The sequence below is a fragment of the Triturus cristatus genome, chromosome 1_2, assembly GCF_964204655.1.
Source record: "Triturus cristatus chromosome 1_2, aTriCri1.1, whole genome shotgun sequence".
NCBI lineage: Eukaryota > Metazoa > Chordata > Amphibia > Caudata > Salamandridae > Triturus > Triturus cristatus.
The window spans coordinates 914137460-914157810 of NC_140580.1; the positions used below are offsets into that span (position 1 = coordinate 914137460).

Here is a 20351-nt window from a genome sequence, read left to right on the forward strand (position 1 = left end):
AATGCTGGCCCTCCCTCCATCGAAACTCTATTTCTCCCCTCACCTTCATATCTATTTCGTGTCACTTCCCATCAGTCGTGGTGTGAAGCAATCCCATGGACACCAATTCACTAAAATGACAGGGCTAGCAGAAGTGTCATCACTCACCCATTGAATCCCCCAATGACATCACGCGCTCCACCCCTGGTGCTGCTCTTGGCCTCCCGGTAGCCGCCTTCTGTTTGCTGCCGAGAGGCAAAGCGAAGGGCAAAGGATTTATAAACCAGAGAAAAAAATTACTCCGAGACCGGTTTACTTTCTCCAATGCTACTGCCTTGAGGCCTCCAGGGACTAGAGGTAGGAAGGGAATTGCCCTGGGCACCAAAGATGAAGGCAGAGGCTGCCCTGATGGACCCACTCATAGCTAGGAGCACACTGTTGCAGACAATAACGTATGAAGTGCAGAAACCAAAGTGACTTACATCGCCTCTGAGACAAAACATAAATCACGACATGGGATAGATCTGCACTATAGAAAAAACTGAAAAAAGGTATCAGGTCTTCAAAATCTAGTAAAGGTTCTAGAGAGGAGAGCAGGTAGACTCGAACTATTAACATAACACATAAATGTGTCTAGAGTCTCCATTTCAGCTCGAAGAGACATGTATTTGAAGTCAGTGCACATCCGAAGGAGAGAAAGCTGGACAGGATAAATGGGACCTTTCGGCGCCACATGATCTGAAGACTGGGTCTAAGCCACGCGCCCAGATGAAGAATGTTGCGGCATGTACTGTGAATACCAGAATATAGTAAGTGCTTACAAGAATAATGCCTCGCCATGTCTTACTGTCCTAATTGAAAAACAAAAAATTTGAAACACAGACTGCCCTCAATGCCAACCCCGTGTGCTTCATGAGGTCAGGATCTTACCTGAGGGGAAGTACGGGTTGACGGAGTAGGGAAATCCGAAAGGGAATGGCTGAGGTGGCGGCAAGGAGCCGGGAGGCAGGTACTTGGTCTCGCTCTTGGGGATGCCCGGGCCGAGCAGGTGGTTGGGGGACTCCGTGCCGGAGGAGATGCAGGGCATGGTCTGACTGGTGTTCATGTCACTGAGGTCCTTCATGCCTTCACACCCTTTCACTGTCTCTTTGCCTTCCTTGAGTTCATGGCCTGAGCTGCTGCTCTCAGCTTTTAGGCTCTCCGCCTTCTCGTCGCTGGCTTCGGCATCACTCTCAGAGTCCTTCATCTCCTCGTCATGACCATCCGTGGCCCCATCCCTCCCCCGTGGGTCCAGTAGCTCCTTTGCCTCACTCTGGTTATGCTCAGTCCTGTGTTGGGACGGTTTGCGACTGGCCCTCCTACCGCCCCCCGGTTCCTTTGGGGGTGTAGAGCTTGGCACCCCATGGTGATTGAGGGACAGCAGAGGCGTGTTGTTGTGCCGGAGTACCAGCATGGCATTGCGCCGGTTGATTTCCTCTCGCAGCGGGTGCCCGTCGGGTAGTTCGTGCATGTTCCGCAGTGCCGGGTGATCGGGGGGTAGTGCAGAGTGCAGGGCCATGGGTTCTGCAGACAGCAGCCTCTGCCGGTGGAGGTTCTCCAACTCTTTCTGTCGGATGATCTCAGCAGACATCTCCAGCCTACAGAAGAGAAAGAGAAAATGACAACCCTTCCAGGGAGTACATTGAGAGAAGGAGCTGCAGCTGCCAGATTCAGACCCCCAGTCACAAATATGTGCCCGACAACGACCCGAAACCCTCAAACTACACAGCAGTGGTGACAAGTCCCTTTCTTATGCTTGCCTATTCCCAAGAACCTACAACCAAATCTTGCCAGAGGGTGTACCTGCAGGAGGACTGGAAGCTTTACGTGACTTGTCAAAGAATATACAAACATAAGTGATCCATACATAAGCAGTGGTAAAGCCAAAAGGTCTGGGGTTGGTCGCCAGCTAAGTCAATGCTTGTTTTTCATAGTTTTTGCAAAACGCTATCATTGGGAAAGCAGTGGGGCATCGTACTTAAGGAAACTACTGTGTCTATGGATGTGCTTGATGGGAAAGGGTAGAACGCAGTCACTCACAGTGAAGTTAGCCAATAGCTGAAGTGGGCATATAGCCCATGTTATATGCTGTGGTGGGAGTAAGAAAAATGTGACTGGCACCACAACAGACCAATGGAGTAAGAGAGCGGGTTCTAAGCCTGTATACAATGCTCATCATTTTAGTAACATCTAACAAGGTCTCAGAATTATGAAGTTTAGCAGTACTCGCTCCTAACTGGTACCCCTGGCAGGCTGCCACCACTTTTGTAACCCCTCTTGCAGAGTAGCTGCCCCTAACAGCATCCCTGACAACTATGAACAAAGGGGCATAGATACAAGTGTGGCTTTGAGTTGATATCCATTACAAGACGGCTCCTATGCACACTGCACAAAGTAGGCAGCACGTGCCATGAACCACAGCTCGTTCAGCTCTGGTCATCGTATTGTCACTTTAAAAAGAAGAGTGTAACAGACCCTGAAATTGTGGCCCAAGTTTTACACGCAACATTAGTCCATATCCCGGACTGGGCGAAGTCCGGGATATGGAGGCAGAACCCTTACCCCAAGGAGCTTGCCAACTGAAGGAGTTACAACCTTTGCACAACACTGACCTTTGTGCACTAGTGTAACACAAATAAGGTTCCATACACCAGAGGTCAAGCCATGGTCAGGGCCCTTGCTGCATTCAGGCACTCTAGAAGCCTACAGAGAGAGACCATCAAATGACTAGTGTATAGAGAGAGAGAGATAGCCTGAGGGTGCTGCAAAAAGTTTTCATACTTCTGAAATCCATGACACGTCACATGGCCCTTAAAACAGTTGTGAAAGAAATGGAACCAGCACAGAGTGCAGCATTAAGAGTAAGGGAGCCAGAAAGAGATGGGAAAGTCATGAGGACAGAGAAGGGAAAGTTGTGTTATTGTGATAAAATATCGACTACGAAAACATAGTTGGAGTCAGTGTAAATAGATTTACTAATCTTAATTCGGCCGCTATACTTTCCCACAATATTTTAGCATGTTGAGATTATACTGGTAGTAAACTGAAGGTAATGGGATGTGAAAAAATTACACTAGCTTGGTGAAAGAATAAACTGAGACAAGGAAGGGAGAAAAATGGCTCAACGAGAAAGAAATGAGGAGAGGAATTTGAAGAAAAGAGGGAAGGTTATGAGCAAAAAATTGGAATAACACAGAGGTGAGTAGAGGAAAGCGGCATGAAATGAAGAACACCGAAGAGAAAGTCCACTGTCCTCACCTGGCTAGGTTCTGTTTCCGGAGCATCTCTTGTTGTCGTGCAAACATTTCGGCCTGGGCCGGTTGTAGGAACCCGTAACCTGCAGAAATACAAACATTTAATGTATTTATTGCCAGGTACTGTCCGTAGAACACCTCACTGCATGTAATACTAACTTCTCAGACATGGAGATCAGCACACTCCTTACTGGAGGCCCCAGGCACACTGTTCATGTCTCCCCATTAGCAATCAGAGGTGGAGTCTTACCAAACACACTTCTCCATTTCTACAGCTTAGTACTCAGAGACACCAAAAGCACTCAGAGCTGAGGATTCCCCAGCAAAACCAGTCCACACATAGTACTCAGTACCCAGAGCTGTAAACCCTCAGACACGTGTGCCTATTTCTACCACTTCGCATTTTTTTGCAAAAACCGACACAGACATCTGCCATACTTTACCACGTTGGCAATAGAGCTGGGAACCCCTGTGAGACACCTGTCCGTCTTAACCGCACTGTTCTCAGAGCTGCAGCACCATTGGGTCACACCTGACCACCTTTACTACACTGCACTCAGATGTGGAGAACTCCAAGGAGAGAGCTGTCCACCTTTATTATGTTGAACTCGGAGGTGGTGGTGAACACACCTGTCCACCACCTTTACAAACCTGCACTCAGAGCTGTAGAACTCCTGGGGGGCGCTTGTCCACCTTGACTAAGCTGCACTCGGAGCTGTAGAATCCCTAGAACGGCCTGTCCACACTGACTAAGCTGCACTCGGAGCTGTAAAACCCCTGGGACCCACCTCTCCACCTGTACTAAGCCTCACTCAGAGCTGTCGAACCCTTGTGACGCGCCTGTCCACCTTGACTAAGCTGCACTCAGAGCTGTAGAACCCCTGGGACGCATCTATCCACATTTACTAAGCTGCACTCGGAGCTGTAGAACTCCTGGGAAACACATGTCCAGTTTTACTAAATTGTTTAGAGATGGTGGAGAACCTCTGGGTCACATCTGTCCTACTTTATTATGTTGAACTCAGAGGTGCAGAACCCCTGGGACGCCTGTCCACCTTTGCCACGTTGCACTCGGGGCTGAAGAACCCCTGGGGCAGACCTGTCCACTTTTACTACATTGCAGTCTGACGTTGAGAAGCCTTGGCACACACCTGTCCCCGTTTACAGACCTGGTCACCTTCACTATCTTGGACACACAGCTGGAGAAACCCAGGACACAACTGTCCATCTTTTACTTTCTTGCACTTGGAGCTGGAGACCTCCTGGGACACACCTGTCGAGCTTTACTGAACTGCACACAGCTGGAGAACCTCTAGACACACTGAGGCCTTTTACTCAGCTGCACTCAGAGCTGGAGAACCTCTGGGACACCCTCTATCACGCTGCATGAGACCCGGAGAACCCCTGGCACACATCTGTTCAACTTTACTGCGTTGTAGTCAAAGCTGGAAAACTCCTGTGACACAGCTGTCCAATTTTACTACTTTGTATGCAGAGCTGGACACAGAGGTCCACACCCAACACTTCAGCTAGAAGAGTATGTGCCCAATCATACCTGACCACTTCTCCCTATCTCTGCTCACAGCTGTAGGCTCCGACACAAATACCCCAGAGTGTACACCATGGCTGGGTGCATAAGGCCATTCAAGAGGATTGCTCCTGTGTGGCTCCACGGCATATCCTGCAGATAACTCAAGACTGCCCAATGGCAGCATTTGTTCACCTCATGGCACGCCATAAGCGTTACTCCTACACCCATGCATAGGCACAGTTACACACCTACAGCAACAAGGTTAGAAACACCTCTTCTATGAAAGCTCACCACCAAAACACTTCTCACATAGACCACACTACACATACACACCTTCTATCCATCCTTATTCTCCAATTTAAAGGTTAAAAAGCCTATTTTCCAAATCTTTTTGACAATACATGATAAGTGTACATCAAACACTACCCACATGAAAGACACCCTGTGCTGAATCCATAGCACTGGAGGGCTGTGCTACCCATCCCTAAATGTGCCATATAAGTACAAGCACAATACAATAAATACCTCCACTTCTAACCCCTTCCCCACAGTGCACAGGCTCCAGGTTTGTGCGTCTGTCTCGTTCCTTGACTGACCCATTCATAGCAACGCTACCCAGGTAAAGCGTGATATCTCTTCAGAGAAAACGCTACAAGTTATTACAAAGAAAAGACTGATTTAACAGGTTTGGGAAGCGCCACATTGATAGGATAAGGGTTACATGGATACTCAAAGGCTCACCTGGTGTCTGGCACAGGGTGGAGGGCACCCCCAGGAAAGGAGGTCGCAGGTGCGGTCCCAGTGCAATGTGGGGGGCATTTTGTGGTGATAACAGCGGCGGTGGGTGTGACATCTCTCTAGAGAAATAAAAGAAATAGTTGTGCAAAGAAGTATATATAAATGAAAACAATAACAAAACAGGCCATTTGGTGCAAGCTACTCGGCTCCGAGATCTGCGCCCTCAGTGACGTAAGCACTCACTGCTGACGTGTGTGGGACTGATATAGAGGTTGAAATACGAGTCTCTCCGTCAGCACTCTGATACGACAAATTCAGAACCATTATATACATTAGTAGCACCAGTTATTTGCAATGCCCAGAAATGTAAAACTGCAGCATCACGTGCTATATCAAATAAACAAGCAGTGGTTAAGTATATAGGTCTAGCATTGGCTGCCAGACTTTCGGCGTTGTTAATGCTTGTTTTGGTTCAGCATTTTTTGTAAAACTGTATTGTTGGGGTGTTGCTGGTTCCTCGCCATTACAAAAAAAAAGAAATAAAAACATTGGCTAAAAGCAAAAATACTTTTTCTGGTCTCAAAAAAACATGCATTGCCATAGGCCCTGGCACTGCATTGAACTAGTTTGTGTGCGGCTCTGCTCCTTGTAAATGGGTAGAAGGCCATCCCTCACAGTAAAGTCAGCCAATGGCCAACGTGGGCTGACCCACTGCCCCATGCTTCATGCGTCAGTGGGAGGAAGAAAAATGTGAATGGCATAATAACAGACCAATGGATGGAGATGCCTCGCCGAAAGCCAGTTCAAGTATATACTATGTAAAATGTTAAAGTCCTATGGTTTGGGCTAAGGCCAGAGTTAGGGTTTTCAGACTCTCAAAGTAGCTCACTCAGAATCTAACCCACACATCTCAAGGCTTTCACTGCTCCACACTGAGGGTGTCACGCCCACATCTCAAGGCTCGCACAGCGATACATTCCGATTCAGTGACCACGACTATGCAGTCCCACAGATGCACACTCAGGGTCTGAAAGTCACATTTAGGCCTGATGACGGTGAGTCGCAGATTCCCTGCACACCGGTAAGACTTCATTATTACCCCCCCCCTCCTCCCTCCCCCGTGGCTCTTTGACGTCTGTATGGTTCTTGGGGGCGATGGGCATGTCCGATGTATTCTAGTCCATTTGGAGGGAAAAAAATCACTCTTGAAGCGGTTTGTTTTTTTAAAGCGATCGTCTGGAAACCCCCCTCATATTTTCTACGCCAAAGAATCCTTCCCGAGACCTCTCTCTCTCCACACTGCTGTTCCTCTGAGGCTGCACTGAAGCTGTCCAGCGCCAAGAGCCAGGCGGGCAGCCCCCGGAGCGCATGGCTTTGGCGTTTACAAGACCTATCAATAAGCTGCTTGGGAGAGGGGGGGGGGGGGACTCACACTGCCCAACGGCTCTGGCTGTACGTCTTCCGTCTCGTTTCCTGTCTCCTATGATAGTGAAGTGTTTTTATTTTTTATTATATTCAGTTCTCCCTCTCTCTGATCAGTCTTTTATCTCTCTGTGTGACCCCACGCCCTATTACCTTCGCGCATGTCTATTTCTCGCCCCCATCTCTCAGCACACCCTCCTTTATTGTGCCTTCTACCTCCGCCCTATCCCTCTGTATGGTGTTTCTAAGTTTACACTTCGATGCCCCCCTTCTTAATTTTATTGGTGCCCTCCCTTAAAGTCCACCTCTCTCTCTCCGGTCTCTCTCTCTCTGGCCCCTCTCCCAGCCAGTCTCAGCCCCTCTCCACCTTTATACATATGGGTTTCTCTTTTATCCTCGCTGGCAGTGCTTACCTCCCAGCACATTGTCTTTCTCTTCACCCCTCCCCCCCCCCCCCAAGCCACACTCTCCCATTACACTGCTAGGCCCCTCGCTGTCTTCACTCGCTCTCTCGGGTCAGTTTCTTCCTATGGTCTTCTCTCTACTCCTTTCTCCCAGTCCCACTCTCCTCTTTCCTTTTTGCACCTCCTCCTTGGGCCTCTGCTCTCCCTTCACCTTAGTGCCCCACCCTCTCCCTCATCTCACAGACCTTCTCTCTCCCACTCCTGTATCTGCATCTCTGCTATTTTGCACCAGCCCCCCACTCTTCACCTCAGCTTAGAGCTCCCCTCTACCCCAGTCACCATCCACCGTCCTCCTCTCACGTAGCCTCCTCTTTCTACCTACCCCCTTCCCAACCCTCCATCTGTATTGCACATTTGGCTGTATTTTCATATATGGGATTCGTACATACATTTGCGTGATATACTGTACATTTTAGTTTTGTGAATACATTTTATAACTTTTTTATCACATGATGTGATATACCGTCTGTACAACATCTCTGCGTGCTCCAGACACGTTTGATGTTTTATATTGGGGATTGCTCTCTCAATTCCCCCTGTAGGCACTTTGTGTTTGCAGGAGTGTCCTCTGTTGCACCATCAGTCCGGACCTGGCCATCTTTGGCGATATTGCGGGTTTTTGTGTTCACTGCTACCTTGTGATGGTTTGTTTGCCTGTTTCAGCCCTTCACGCTCTCTTCCCTGTCTCAGCCCTTCTCTCTCCTCCGTCCTTCCTCTGCCTCAGTCCTCTCCCCTTCCACTACCTCAGCCCCCTCTCTTTCTGCTCCTACCCACTTTCCTCTCTCAGCCCCCTTTCCTATCGGTCCCTTCCCTGCCTCAGCCCGTCTCTCCTCTTCACTGCCTCAGCCCGTCTCTCTTCCCTGCCTCAACCCGTCTCTCTTCCCTGCCTCAACCCTCCTCTCTCTCTCGCCTGTCTCACCCTCTTCTCCTGACCTCCTTTCACAGCCTTGACCCTGCTCTCTCCTCCACCTTCCTCGCCGCCCTCCAAGCTCTGCCTCAACCCTCCCCCTCCCCCACAGCTTTTCTCTAATTGCAGCGCTGTGCGCCTGGCCCAGAGCCACCGATCGATGTGTCGCTGTTGAAATGTTAATGCTAATCGTATAAGGGCTCCGGTGGCGGGCCCTTCAGTGGCAGCGCCAATTAATCTCAGGTAAGGCCGGCTCTGACCTTGGGCAGGAGCCGGCCGCAGCCGAGCGATGCTTATGTAATTACACCGTGAAGTGTGTAATCACCGCCCTCATCCCCGAGGCCTCCCAATTAGCCGGCCTCGGTGCCGGGCTGCCAAGTGCTCGCCACCCCGCGCCGCCGCCGGAGATGGAGAGGCGCCCATTAACGCCTGCGCGGCGCGGGGCGCGGAGGTGGGCGAGGAAACCAGCCCTAATCACGGGAGACGATCGCCGCGACGTGCCCGGGGTTTATAGGAAGCTACTTAGCGAAGCAAGCGCCTTTTAACTGTCTCGGCGCTGCGTCGCACACGCACACTGGCACGCGCCGGCATCTGCACGCTTTACACCACCATCACGCACACCTCGTCATCTGCACACCTACTCTGCTCACTGCCGCATCGAGGCGTACTACTACACACGCAACATTTACACACTTACTACCATAATGCACAGTCATATGCATATGATCAATCACACGCAACATGTGAGCACCCACCTCAACATACAACCGCACACACGCACTACCACACACACACCCGCAGGCAAACTGATACCTATTATTTGCACAGCTAAAAGCGTCAAACAGCAACAACCACACACCTACACACCACCACACAGGCAGTATCCACATATGTGCAACGCAAGCAACGTGTGTACATCAGCATCTACAGCCACACACGGAGAGGGCTGCCCATTTATCACGCATGCAACACTCTGCACGGTGTCATTTTATTTTATTTTGGGCGTTTGTAAAGTGCTACACACCACCTGATGGCAGCCTCAGAGGGTTTCAGAATAAGGATAAATGAAGGAGGGTAAATAGGACAATGAGGCAATAGAAGGACATACACCCCTGGGGCCCGAACAGTTTAGGGTCAAAGGACGGACCGGATACATGACTGAAATAAAAACACTGGGGTGCATCATCTGGTTAGGGTTCCGTTAAGACACAGTTAGAATGAGCTTGAGCTCTGGGTGTGGTTTTAGGGTTTAAGATTGGGATTTTAAGGGCTAGGGTGAGAATTGGTTAAGGCAAAGATAGGGTTTGAGCACCTGACCAATGGTGTAAGTTAGTTTAGTTTTAGGAGTAATGTTGTGGAAGGAAGTCTCAATCCTTCCCCCAACACTGGACCACATACACTTCAATGGACTCACTCATTCCCACTCACTGGCTCCTTAAACTTCAATGGAGTCTCAATCCCTCTCTTAAAACTGGACCCCATACTCTTCAATGGAGACTCACTCATTTCCCATCACTGGCCTGTAAATTTAATGGAGTCTCAATCCTTTCCCCAACATTGGACCACATACACTTCAATTGAGACTCACTCGTTCCCAGTCACTGGCTCCATAAACTTCAATGGAGTCTCAATCCTTCTCTTAACACCGGACCACATACACATAAATGGAGACTCACTCATTCCCCATCACTGAACCCATAAACTTCAATGAGTCTCAAATCCTTCCCCCAACACAGAACCACATACACTTCAATGGAGACTTACTCATTCCCAGTCACTGGCTTCATAAACTTCAATGGAGTCTCAATCCCTCTCTTAACACCTGACCCCATACTCTTCAATGGAGACTCACTCATTTCCCATCACTGGCCTTTAACTTCAATGGAGTCTCAATCCTTTCCCAACACTGGACCACATACACTTCGATGGAGACTCACTCTTTCCCAATCACTGTCTGCATAAACTTCAATGGGATCTTAAACCTCTGGACCCCATACACTTCAATGGAAACTCACTCCTTTCCCACCACTGGCCTGGAGTCTCAATCCTTCCCCCAACACTGGACCACATACGCTTCAATGGAGGCTCATTCCCAGTCACTGGCTCCATAAACTTCAATGGAGTCTCAATCCTTCTCTTAACACCGGACCACATACACATAAATGGAGGCTCACTCATTCCCCATCACTAACCCCATAAACTTCAATGAGTTTCAAATCCTTCCCCCAACACAGAACCACATAAACTTCAATGGATTCTCAACCCCTCTCTTAACACCGGACCCCATACTCTTCAATGGAGAGTCACTCATTTCCCATCACTGGCCTGTAAATTCAATGGAGTCTCAATCCTTCCCCTAACACTGGACCACATACACTTCAATGGACTCACTCATTCCCAGTCACTGGCTCCATAAACTTCAATGGAGTCTCAGTCCCTCTCTTAACACCAGACCCCATACTCTTCAATGAAGACTCACTCATTCCCAGTCACTGTCTGCATAAACTTCAATGGAGTCTCAATCCTTCTCTTAACACCGGACCACATACATATAAATTGAGGCTCACTAATTCCCTATCACTTTTTTTTATAGCAGAGTTTTATATAGCGCGAACTTGACCCGAATCGTGTATCAGATCGCTTTACATAGCACCAGTTGCATTACATGAGGACACATTCATTTTTTGTTAGGCACGGGGAGATTAAGTGATTTGCCCAGAATCACGGATGTTCAGCGTCATTGCCGAGACTCAAACCCAGTTCCCCAGATTCGAGGTCGGACGCCCTAGCCGTTAGGCTAACTCCTCTCCCTCTGACCCCATAAACTTAATGAGTTTCAAATCCTTCCCCAACACAGAACCACATACACTTCAATGGAGACTCACTCATTCCCAGTCACTGGCTCCATAAACTTCGACGGAGTCTCAATCCCTCTCTTTACACCGGACCCCATACTCTTCAATGGAGAGTCACTCATTTCCCATCACTGGCCTGTAATTTCAATGGAGTCTCAATCCTTCCCCCAACACTGGACCACATACACTTCAATGGAGACTCACTCATTTCCCATCACTGGCCTGTAACTTCAATGGAGTCTCAATCCTTCCCCCAACCCTAGACCACGTACACTTTAGTGGAGACTCACTCATTCCCAGTCACTGGCTCCATAAACTTTAATGGAGTCTCAATCCTTCCCCAACACTGGACCCCAAACACTTCAATGCAGGCCACTTAATCCAAGATCACTGATTTCACACAGTTAAATGCAGACTTAGTAACAAGTGGTTCAGTATTTTGATGCGAAAACTATAGCATGGATGAAATCTGACTCTGACATCAATGTGTTCAGATTTTATTGGGTGTGAAAATGATCACATTTTCAGAGTTTTGGGGAATTACATCTGGATTTTTAGTGCTTACTGCACCACAATCTGAATGTCCCGATGAAAACCTCGCTTTTCCCACTTGTTAAATTCTTGAAGGCTTGACCTACTGAAATTTACCCAATGGTATGGTTTTTTTCGCACCTGGAACCGGGTGCAATAAAAGTCGCAGCAGTTGCAGTGGCCGCCGCCTTCATGCGGTTCGATCCGGCCCGCACCTGTCTTTGGGTCCAGCCATCCTGGCGTTGCCCCTAGTCCAAACGCCCAACCCCAGCTCCTGGTCAGACCGGAGAGCATGCTTCTAGGCGCCGCACTCCTCTCTAGGGCGAAGCGCCGTCCTTGGCTATCCCAAACTGTCCTGCCTAGGTGATCCTGCACACAGGTTTACGGTAAATTTATTTTTAGCACAGCAGTGCCTGCCCTCCCCCTGCCAGCCGCACCACCGGCCGCCACCAGGGCACAAAGGCATTTGCCCTTTTTGCTGCTAAATCTGATACGTCCTTTACTAGGAGACAAATGCTTCGCCAGACTCGGAAGTATTGACTTTTCTTCAACAATAAGTGCTAATGGCCTTCACATAATCAATACTTAAAGCCATTACAGGGCTAGGCGTTATAAGGCTAGAGTGAGGCGTTCCATTTCACCCTGGAAAGGGCTCCCGCGCTGCCAGCCTCTGCCTGGGTATCAAGCCAAGCTCCTTCCTGGGCACGGACACTGAAAAACCTGCAAACTGAAAGTGGCACTGTGGGCAGGCGCATGGCAACAGATTCTGGGTGAGGGTTTTCAAGGGACCTCCTGAGTAGGACAAAAAGAACAGTTCTTTTTGTCCAGTCTTGAATCTCAAACAATCACCAACAAAAGCCATTCTAGAATGTTCCTTTGCTTTATGAGGTCTGCTTAGGCACCGAGACCTACTGTGACGTCATCCTAGGGGTAGGCACTTTATAAAGCTTGCCCTTCCAGAAAATATGGATATGGCAGCAAGGCTAGAGAGGACTGGTCTCTTGTGAAAATATGTAAACAAAGGTTACCTGCACTGCTAGTTCGATCTACAAGTACAAACATTCCAGGCTTTGATGCCCGTCATTGAACAATCTGGAAATAAAATGCAGCCACAGTTCAGTGCATACCAACGCAGAATGTTTCTAGAGCGCCTAAACTGAAGTGTATCAAGGCACCTCTGCGAACCCATGAAGCACTTGACTGAAACGGACAAACTAATCTTCAGTTTTTTTACCCAAACAAGTCAGGGGATTACCGTAGAAATTAAGGCAGCTTAATCTAGAGTTGTGACCCCAACCCCTAAATTGTCTATCCTCCCAGCGATACACTCGTGAAATGGGTCACTTTTTCCATCACCGGGGGAATAGGCCACAGGGGACTGTATTGGACGTGCAAATGAATCCTTTCTTTACAGCTTCAGAGAGTCCAGCTGTCCTGGCCTTGAGTTTTGAGGGTGGCCTCCTCCATGTAGGGGAGATATGGTCTTTGCTAGTAAGATTCTGAATACTCAGAGTTTGAAAGGTGCCCAAGTTACCATGCCATTAAATAATCCATACATTACTTATTACTATTAACACAAAAGAAGCACAAGCCTAGTCCTGCGGGTAAATATCCAGTCTGGTTAAGTCCATAATGTAGAACCCCCGTTCTTGGCCGCCACATGGACCTCGTCCTCCTTCTAAGTCGAGTTAACAGGCATTTCACCAATACAACCCCATGGCTTACTCTCAGCTGTTTAGGACCTTACCTTTTAGAGCCCCCCCCCCGCCCCCCCACACACCTTCAGATGATAGTGGCACTATGGGGGCCAGGACAGAAGGCTGTCTTGGAACATTACTTTCTTACACATAGAAACCACCTGTATGTTTCCACATTGTGTTCACAAATCAAAAGAAATCCGAGAAGTTGTGCCTGGACTGGTATTTGTCCTGGGAGCTAAGGGCCTAGTCTACAATCGTAAATTTGCATAGCCCAGCTTTGCTAGGTAGAGGGTTGGTAAGAAGGGGAAAAACGGTTCGTACTCGAGGAAGTATACCTGAAAAACACAACACGGGGTGTTTTCAATCCCAGCTCCTACACAGCAGCGCTATTTTCAAGATCTATTTAAATGGGAGAAGAGGGGATTTTGACAAATGCACTGGGAGGGTGGGGCAGACCTAGGCACATATCCATCAGATATGATCCCGGTGGCTGTCCTTTCAGAGGCTCAAAGTGAGACAAGATCTCGATTCCCTTTGGGAGCGTCCACCTCTTTACCACAAAACCTGTGCCTGGTTGCAGAGCTCTTGCCCAAGGCAGAACTTGCCTCTTTCATAAAATTGTTATATTTGGTAAAATAATTTCAGCTATATAATTTTTGTGTTTCCAAAATATTACTACACTGAAGCTGTTCATTTTGAACACCAGGGTGCAGAATCACTGCATTTTTTCATATACCTGAGCATTTCAAGACACTGTTGATGAGTGTAGCATGGTAACAGATGATGTGGTGTCTTTTGATGATGAAGTTAAAATCGGGCAGAAGGAGTTGTGTAATTCTGCGGCCACCATTGTCTGCACAGGCATGCATCTGCATGTAATCCACCTTCGGCTGCATACTTTGCAAATGTAAAAAAACAAGCATTTGCAATGCAATCTGTCTCGCCTTTGGGACCTTATGTCTATTTAGCTATGCAGCACATTAGCCTGGGTGCTGAAACTTCTACTGTTCTTTAACATGAGGGGAAAGTAAGCACCAAACTGCGTGATACGCCAGGTATGGGAATACATGGAGAGAAATATTGCCTTTCAGCGTGAAATGGTATAGTCCAAAGCTCTGTTTTTAATATCAAATCAGGGCATTCGGTGGCCATATCACTGAAAATACAAGATTTGAAAAAAATATTAATGTCTACGGGTGCTCGTGGAAGACGATTTCTATGGACTGGAATCTAGAGAATGCTAAAGTGATTCTGGTATTTTACTGACCTCTGCTGCTCGTTTTCTATCAAGAAAGTTAAATAGAGGCAGTTGAACAAGCAGAAAGCAATTCTGGTATTTTACTGACCTCTACTGGTCGTTTTCTATCAAGATAGCTAAATAGAGGCAGTTGAACAAGCAGAAAGCAATTCTGGTATTTTACTGACCTCTACTGGTCGTTTTCTATCAAGACAGTTAAATAGAGGCAGTTGAACAGAAAAAAAAGTCCCTAAACGGAAGCAGACAAGTCCTAGGGCTGATTTCCAAAGCCCACAAAGTACAGACACATATAAGTATATACTAAAGTATATACAAGATGTCTCGAATGTTTGACCTAAAAACTAGCTAACAGAGTTTCCAGAAATACTACATAGAGCATGCAATGGGGTTCCTGACACTTTTCAAAAGATACCAGGCTAATTTTCACATATGTGACTTTTGAGGGAAGGTTGATTTTTCTACAGCAGGAAACAAGGGCTTTTCCTATTTAAGTATAATAGAGTGGAAATGATTGTCAACAGAATATTTTGCCTCCTGGTGAACCACTTTGGTAATAAACAAGTAAAACGTAATTCTGTCCAGGGTTGTTTCTTGTTGGGGGGATTGCTCCAGAAGCCCTGGAATAAACCTAACCGTGATCTCTAAGAGACAGGCTTTAAAACACAGCAGGAAAGCAGAATATAAAAGGAGTTCTGCTTTAATTGCAGGAAGTGTGTTCTGCTGATTGCAACATTGTGCATAGCCACCTTTACTCTAGAAGAATGAAATGACAGCATGAATACAATAGTGGTTATGTGCTTCCGTGCAAGATAAATCATTATTTGTCGGTGAATAACATTTCGAACAGTAGATGTAGGTCTTCTGTTTTGTTGAATGAGCTTCTGTTTTTTGTAACACTGGCATGCTGACACCTGCATGATGAAATGTCACAATAGCTAGATTAAAGTGTCATGGAACATCTTGCAGACTTTGGTTTTAATACGATAATAACTAGCGAAATTTGCATTTTCCTTGCCTCCTTATTCTAGTGGCCCAGGTAATAAAAAATGATGCAGATTCCACACTGGATGAGTGGTACAGTTACCGCCTAGAGATGAAGGGAAGGACGCAAAACTAGATGGTAGTAAAAAACACACCAATCAAACCTTGTAATCGGCACCCGCCCCATAACCCCTTTTGCAGATCTAGGCTGAGGCTTTTCAATTGGGTCTTTTTCCCTCGAATTTGGTGCCCCACATAACACAGGCCTGGTTTAGGGGAGGGTTTTTTCCATCTGTATCTACAGGAAAATACGTTTGCCTTAGTTCAATAGGCGGAAAAAGAACAATTGATGGACAGAATGTTGAACAATGCAAACACTCTCTACAGTACAGAGATATGGGCCTAAATCCATAGTTTTTTTGCCCACCACACCATTCCAGTTTAAACCCAGCCATACGCAAATCAGTCTTGACCCTGCACTCCAGGGGAACAGTCCAGCCCGAAACTGCCAGGCCTGGTCCTCCCTGGGGCCAGAAACAAGCATCCTGGGACTCGGACTCCAGTGGCATGGAGAGCACAGGACCCACGTCTGGGCATACTCATCCCACTCAGGGTGACAAATGCAAAAAGAACAATTGATGGGACAGAATGTTGAACAATGTCAAATATTCACCCCAGTACAGAGATCTGTGCCTAAATCCATAGTTGTTTTTGCTCCCCATGCCATTCCTGTTTAAACCCAGCCATATGTGACGTGGGGGTGAATGTTTGCCTTGCTCAGCATTCCAGCCGTCATTTGTTCCTTTTGCTGCCCTAAGTGGGAAAGGTATGCCCAGACGTGGGTCCGGTGCTCACTGCACCACTCAATTCAAGATAGCCTGGCTGATGAGGGGGTAGTGACCCGAAACTGGTCCAAGGAGGCTTGTTTATGGATTAAACCCAGATCTTGCATTGTTCAGCATATCAATTGTTACTTTTGTTCCTAGTTCGATAGGCGGCCAATCAGATGGACCCGGTGGTCCTGCGATCATCATACACTATACCAATGTACATGCCTCTTGAGATGTTCCCTCCACTTCCCATGCCTTCCCACCCAGCCCACTTCGCACCTTCCCCTTCTCTCCTCATTCACACGCTTCTCACCCCTCCCCACACACACATTCTTTATCTCCCATGTAGGTGCTTCAGGGAGCTACCTAAAAGGTCTCCCTTCAAATGTTTCGAACACATCCCTACCCCTTTTCCTCCTCACATTGAGACCTCAGCCATCTCCCACAAACTTCCTCTTCCTTCCCTCTTGACATGCTTCCTAGCTCACCCCCTCCCCACCACCCCTGCAGCCCCGCGCTGGCGGCGGCGCTGGCCGACTGCCAGGCACTCGGCTGACAGATCTGGGAGCCGAAGGCAGTCGCGGCTGTGTCAGCAGCAGCTGTGTCAGGCAGAGAGCAAAGCTTACCCCTCTCCCGTCTCTCCCCCTCCAGGGACCCTGCAGCCCTCCTCTCCTGGAGGGAACCTTCTTTCACTCCCGCCCCTCTCTCTTAAGGGACTCCGCAACACTCTAATGAAAGTGGGGCCCCTTCTGTTCCCGCCTCTCCCCCTCCAGGGACTCGGTAGCCCTCCTCTGATGGAAGTAGACCCACTTATAGCCCCCTCCCCGCAAATCTTGAAGCAATCCGCACCACGCACGGCTATTAACAAAAGAAGATTCAGAAATCCCTTCTTTCCACTGCAGGCCCCATTCTACTTTTCCTACACACTTCGGAGACGCTGCTTGACTAATGACCCCCTCCCCCCCTCCAACCTCTGCAGCCCCTCCTGTTGAAAATATACGCTCCCCGTCTTCCCCAGAAATGTTGTAGCATTCCTGATGGGAGGAAGCCCGACACTCCTTTCCCACTCCAGGACCACCCAGCCCTAGGGGGTATGCGGCACTCCACTGATGGAAACAGGCTCCTACCCACACTACTTCACCCGGCTCCGGGCCCATCAGCCGGTCAGCAGCACTGACACCTACTCCCCCTTTCCCCCCTCCCCCCAGTGAACAATCCAGCGCTGCGTGGCGAGGTTCTCGCGAGACTCAGGATTTGTACAACCAAAGACCGCGAGAACAAGCAGGATAGTAAGAGGATTTGTGGGGAGCCGATGGGGCCAAGAAATAGTGTCAGGATCACAAATTCTGTTGGTGGGAGCTTGAGGCGTTCTGCCTCTGTGCCTGGGGTGATGAACACCAGGATGGATGGACACGCCTCCTTGGGGGTCAGGGGAAGGACAGCACCCTATGGACCTTCTTTTGCGAATTTTTGAAGTTTTAATTAGGCATGAACAAGGCCCAGGGGTGGGAGGGCACAGGAGGGCCTGATACTGTTGTTTACAGTTCTTAACACAACACGTTTTAGGACTATGAAGCAGGGTCCAAAAAGACCTAGCAATACCACTGCATCAGGCACTAAAATTATATTTTTTTTACAAGTCATAATAAAGAGTCTGCATTCTTCCAAGTAAGCATTTCGTCTCTCTCTAGAGCAGTGTTTTTTTAAAAAGTCTCTCTCTAGAGTAGTGGTCTTCAAACTTTTTACTACCGCACCCCCGTATAAAAAAACATTGCAACCACCGAATTTTTCACAATTGTATTACATTTTCAATGTTGAAATATATCTAGACCTATTTAAACATCACTTTTATGTTAAACCTTTTAAAAATGCAATCAAATACATGATTGCCAAACATACTGTTCTGGTTAGTAGGCCTTACTAAAATAATCCACAGTGGGGGGCGGGAGATTTGAAGAATATTTGAAGTCCCGCCCCTTTTGACACACTATCAGCCACGTATAAATGACAAAAGATGTTAGTGATGGTCGTTACAGAATGGCTCACTGCTGATCATTTATTTTAAGCTTAAGACAAAGAAGTGCTATCAGCACAATGCTTCTTTTAACCAGAGCCTGCCCCCCCACCCCGGGGTCAATCAAGGTCCCCCTGGAGGGGCAGCCCCACAGCTTGAAGACCCCTTCTCTAGAGGGTTGGGTTCTTTATGGGTGTCAAGGTAATTTCAAAATAGAAGAAGGAATTCCTGCATCATGGTATTTCAGGAGCAGGTCTACTTTGCGGGAGCCCTTTATTAGCTTGAAGACGCGGATCATTCTTCTGGAGACTTGTGATGGTCTCTTTAGGAGCGAGGCCTGAAAAGGTTCGAGCAATGCAGAATCTTCTCTAGAATCGCTGGATTATTTACTTTGCTTTTAACCATGCTGGAGTCCACAGAGATGTTAAATTCGTAAAATATTTAGGAATAGTGAGGTTCAGTGCTTTGGATTTAAATGCAGCTCAGCTGATTGGACAGGCATCTTAGGGGTTCTGCAGAGTGGACATGTCAGAGTTAAGGGGAAGGGCAGGCCTCATGGTGATCATAAAAATCCTGACATGCCGCTTTGAGGTTCTGGTAAATAAATAGGCCCAGTTGGAACGCATGATTTAGCCAATGTAGACAGGCTGTTATGGGATGGGGGCTGTCACCATGCGGCTGTCGTGTACTGACAAGACAATATGGGGTTCAGGGGAATAGGTATGCCATTATGGGGTTCAGGGAGTATGCAAGCGTGAGGTCAGGTCGCCAGAATGTCTACAGTGCATTCAACAGTGTGCACAGACCACCATGGGAGCTAAGGAGTCTGTCTCAGACAAGCCTCCTTAAGGTGAAAGAGTAGGCTGCACCAATATTGTCTGGGGGTAGTCTGGCTAATATGTTGTTTTAGGGTGGAAGGCCGCACTCTAAAACATGGATCAAGATTTGAAACTTTATGTTCTTGTATTTCTGAACCTTGTTTATGGATTTGTACACAGCATTAAGAGTGATTAATGTTAAGGAATTTTCAGCATTTCAATTTTGTGTTACATTGTGAACATTATGATTTTACATTCTTTGATGAACTTATGTATAAACTGCAGATAATGTTATAATACATAATTTTCTAGTCTTGTTTATTGATTTTCAAGATGGGTTTGTGGCATACAAACCAGTGAACAGTGCATGGTACTTAGTAGGTTTTCCTGCTACATCTTCTTGTTTCCTTCTCTAGTTATCCGTATTGACAGCGGATACAGTACCGTAGCACCCATTAGTTTAGTTGCCAAAAGACCTGGTTGGAATAGATTAATACGGTGTGCACCCTCAACCTCATTTTTTTGCTCTGGAATGAAGACAGGCTGTTATGGGTGCCATGAAACTGATCACTGCAGAGTTCAAGGGTCAGAAAGGCTGCCAATGGTCAGATAAGTTTTTAAGTGGTTGGGGTGTAGAGACCCACTGCCATTGGGTCTGGGTTGAAGATAAGCCATTCTCAGCTCAACAGTACGGACAGGTTGCCATCTTTTCCAGAGCTTGACCAAACACTTACCTTTCATTGAAGTGCGAGGCATCACGATGCTGCGGGAGGCCCTGCTTACGGCGCTGGCTGGATGAGTTGGCGGATGAAGGGATGTGCGCCTCCATGTTCCCAGGGTTCCTTGCAGCTGCTGCTGCTGCCTCCTGACGGGCGCGAAGGATATCTGGGAAAAGACAGGTCCTGTCAGCTTGGCATTCATCCAAATACAATATTCAACAGGCACATAGGTATGTTTTATAAATAGATTTTTTAAAAACATTAAATTATGATCTTTTTTAATTAGTTTAAATAATTCAATATTATTTCCT

General features: G+C 47.6%; 1 protein-coding gene across 6 annotated transcripts in view; it reads right to left on the bottom strand.

Moving 5' to 3' along the window:
* SAMD11 (sterile alpha motif domain containing 11) overlaps nucleotides 1-20351 on the bottom strand; it is a 250260-nt gene that overhangs the window by 17314 nt on the left and 212595 nt on the right. For all 6 annotated transcript variants that reach the window (XM_085609682.1, XM_085609681.1, XM_085609683.1 and 3 more), the window contains exons 8-11: nucleotides 20056-20206; nucleotides 5545-5660; nucleotides 3277-3355; nucleotides 910-1616 (exon numbers count right to left, since the gene is read on the bottom strand). In XM_085609682.1, coding sequence (XP_085465808.1) covers nucleotides 910-1616; nucleotides 3277-3355; nucleotides 5545-5660; nucleotides 20056-20206 — 1053 coding nt within the window. The remainder of the gene's footprint in view (nucleotides 1-909; nucleotides 1617-3276; nucleotides 3356-5544; nucleotides 5661-20055; nucleotides 20207-20351) is intronic.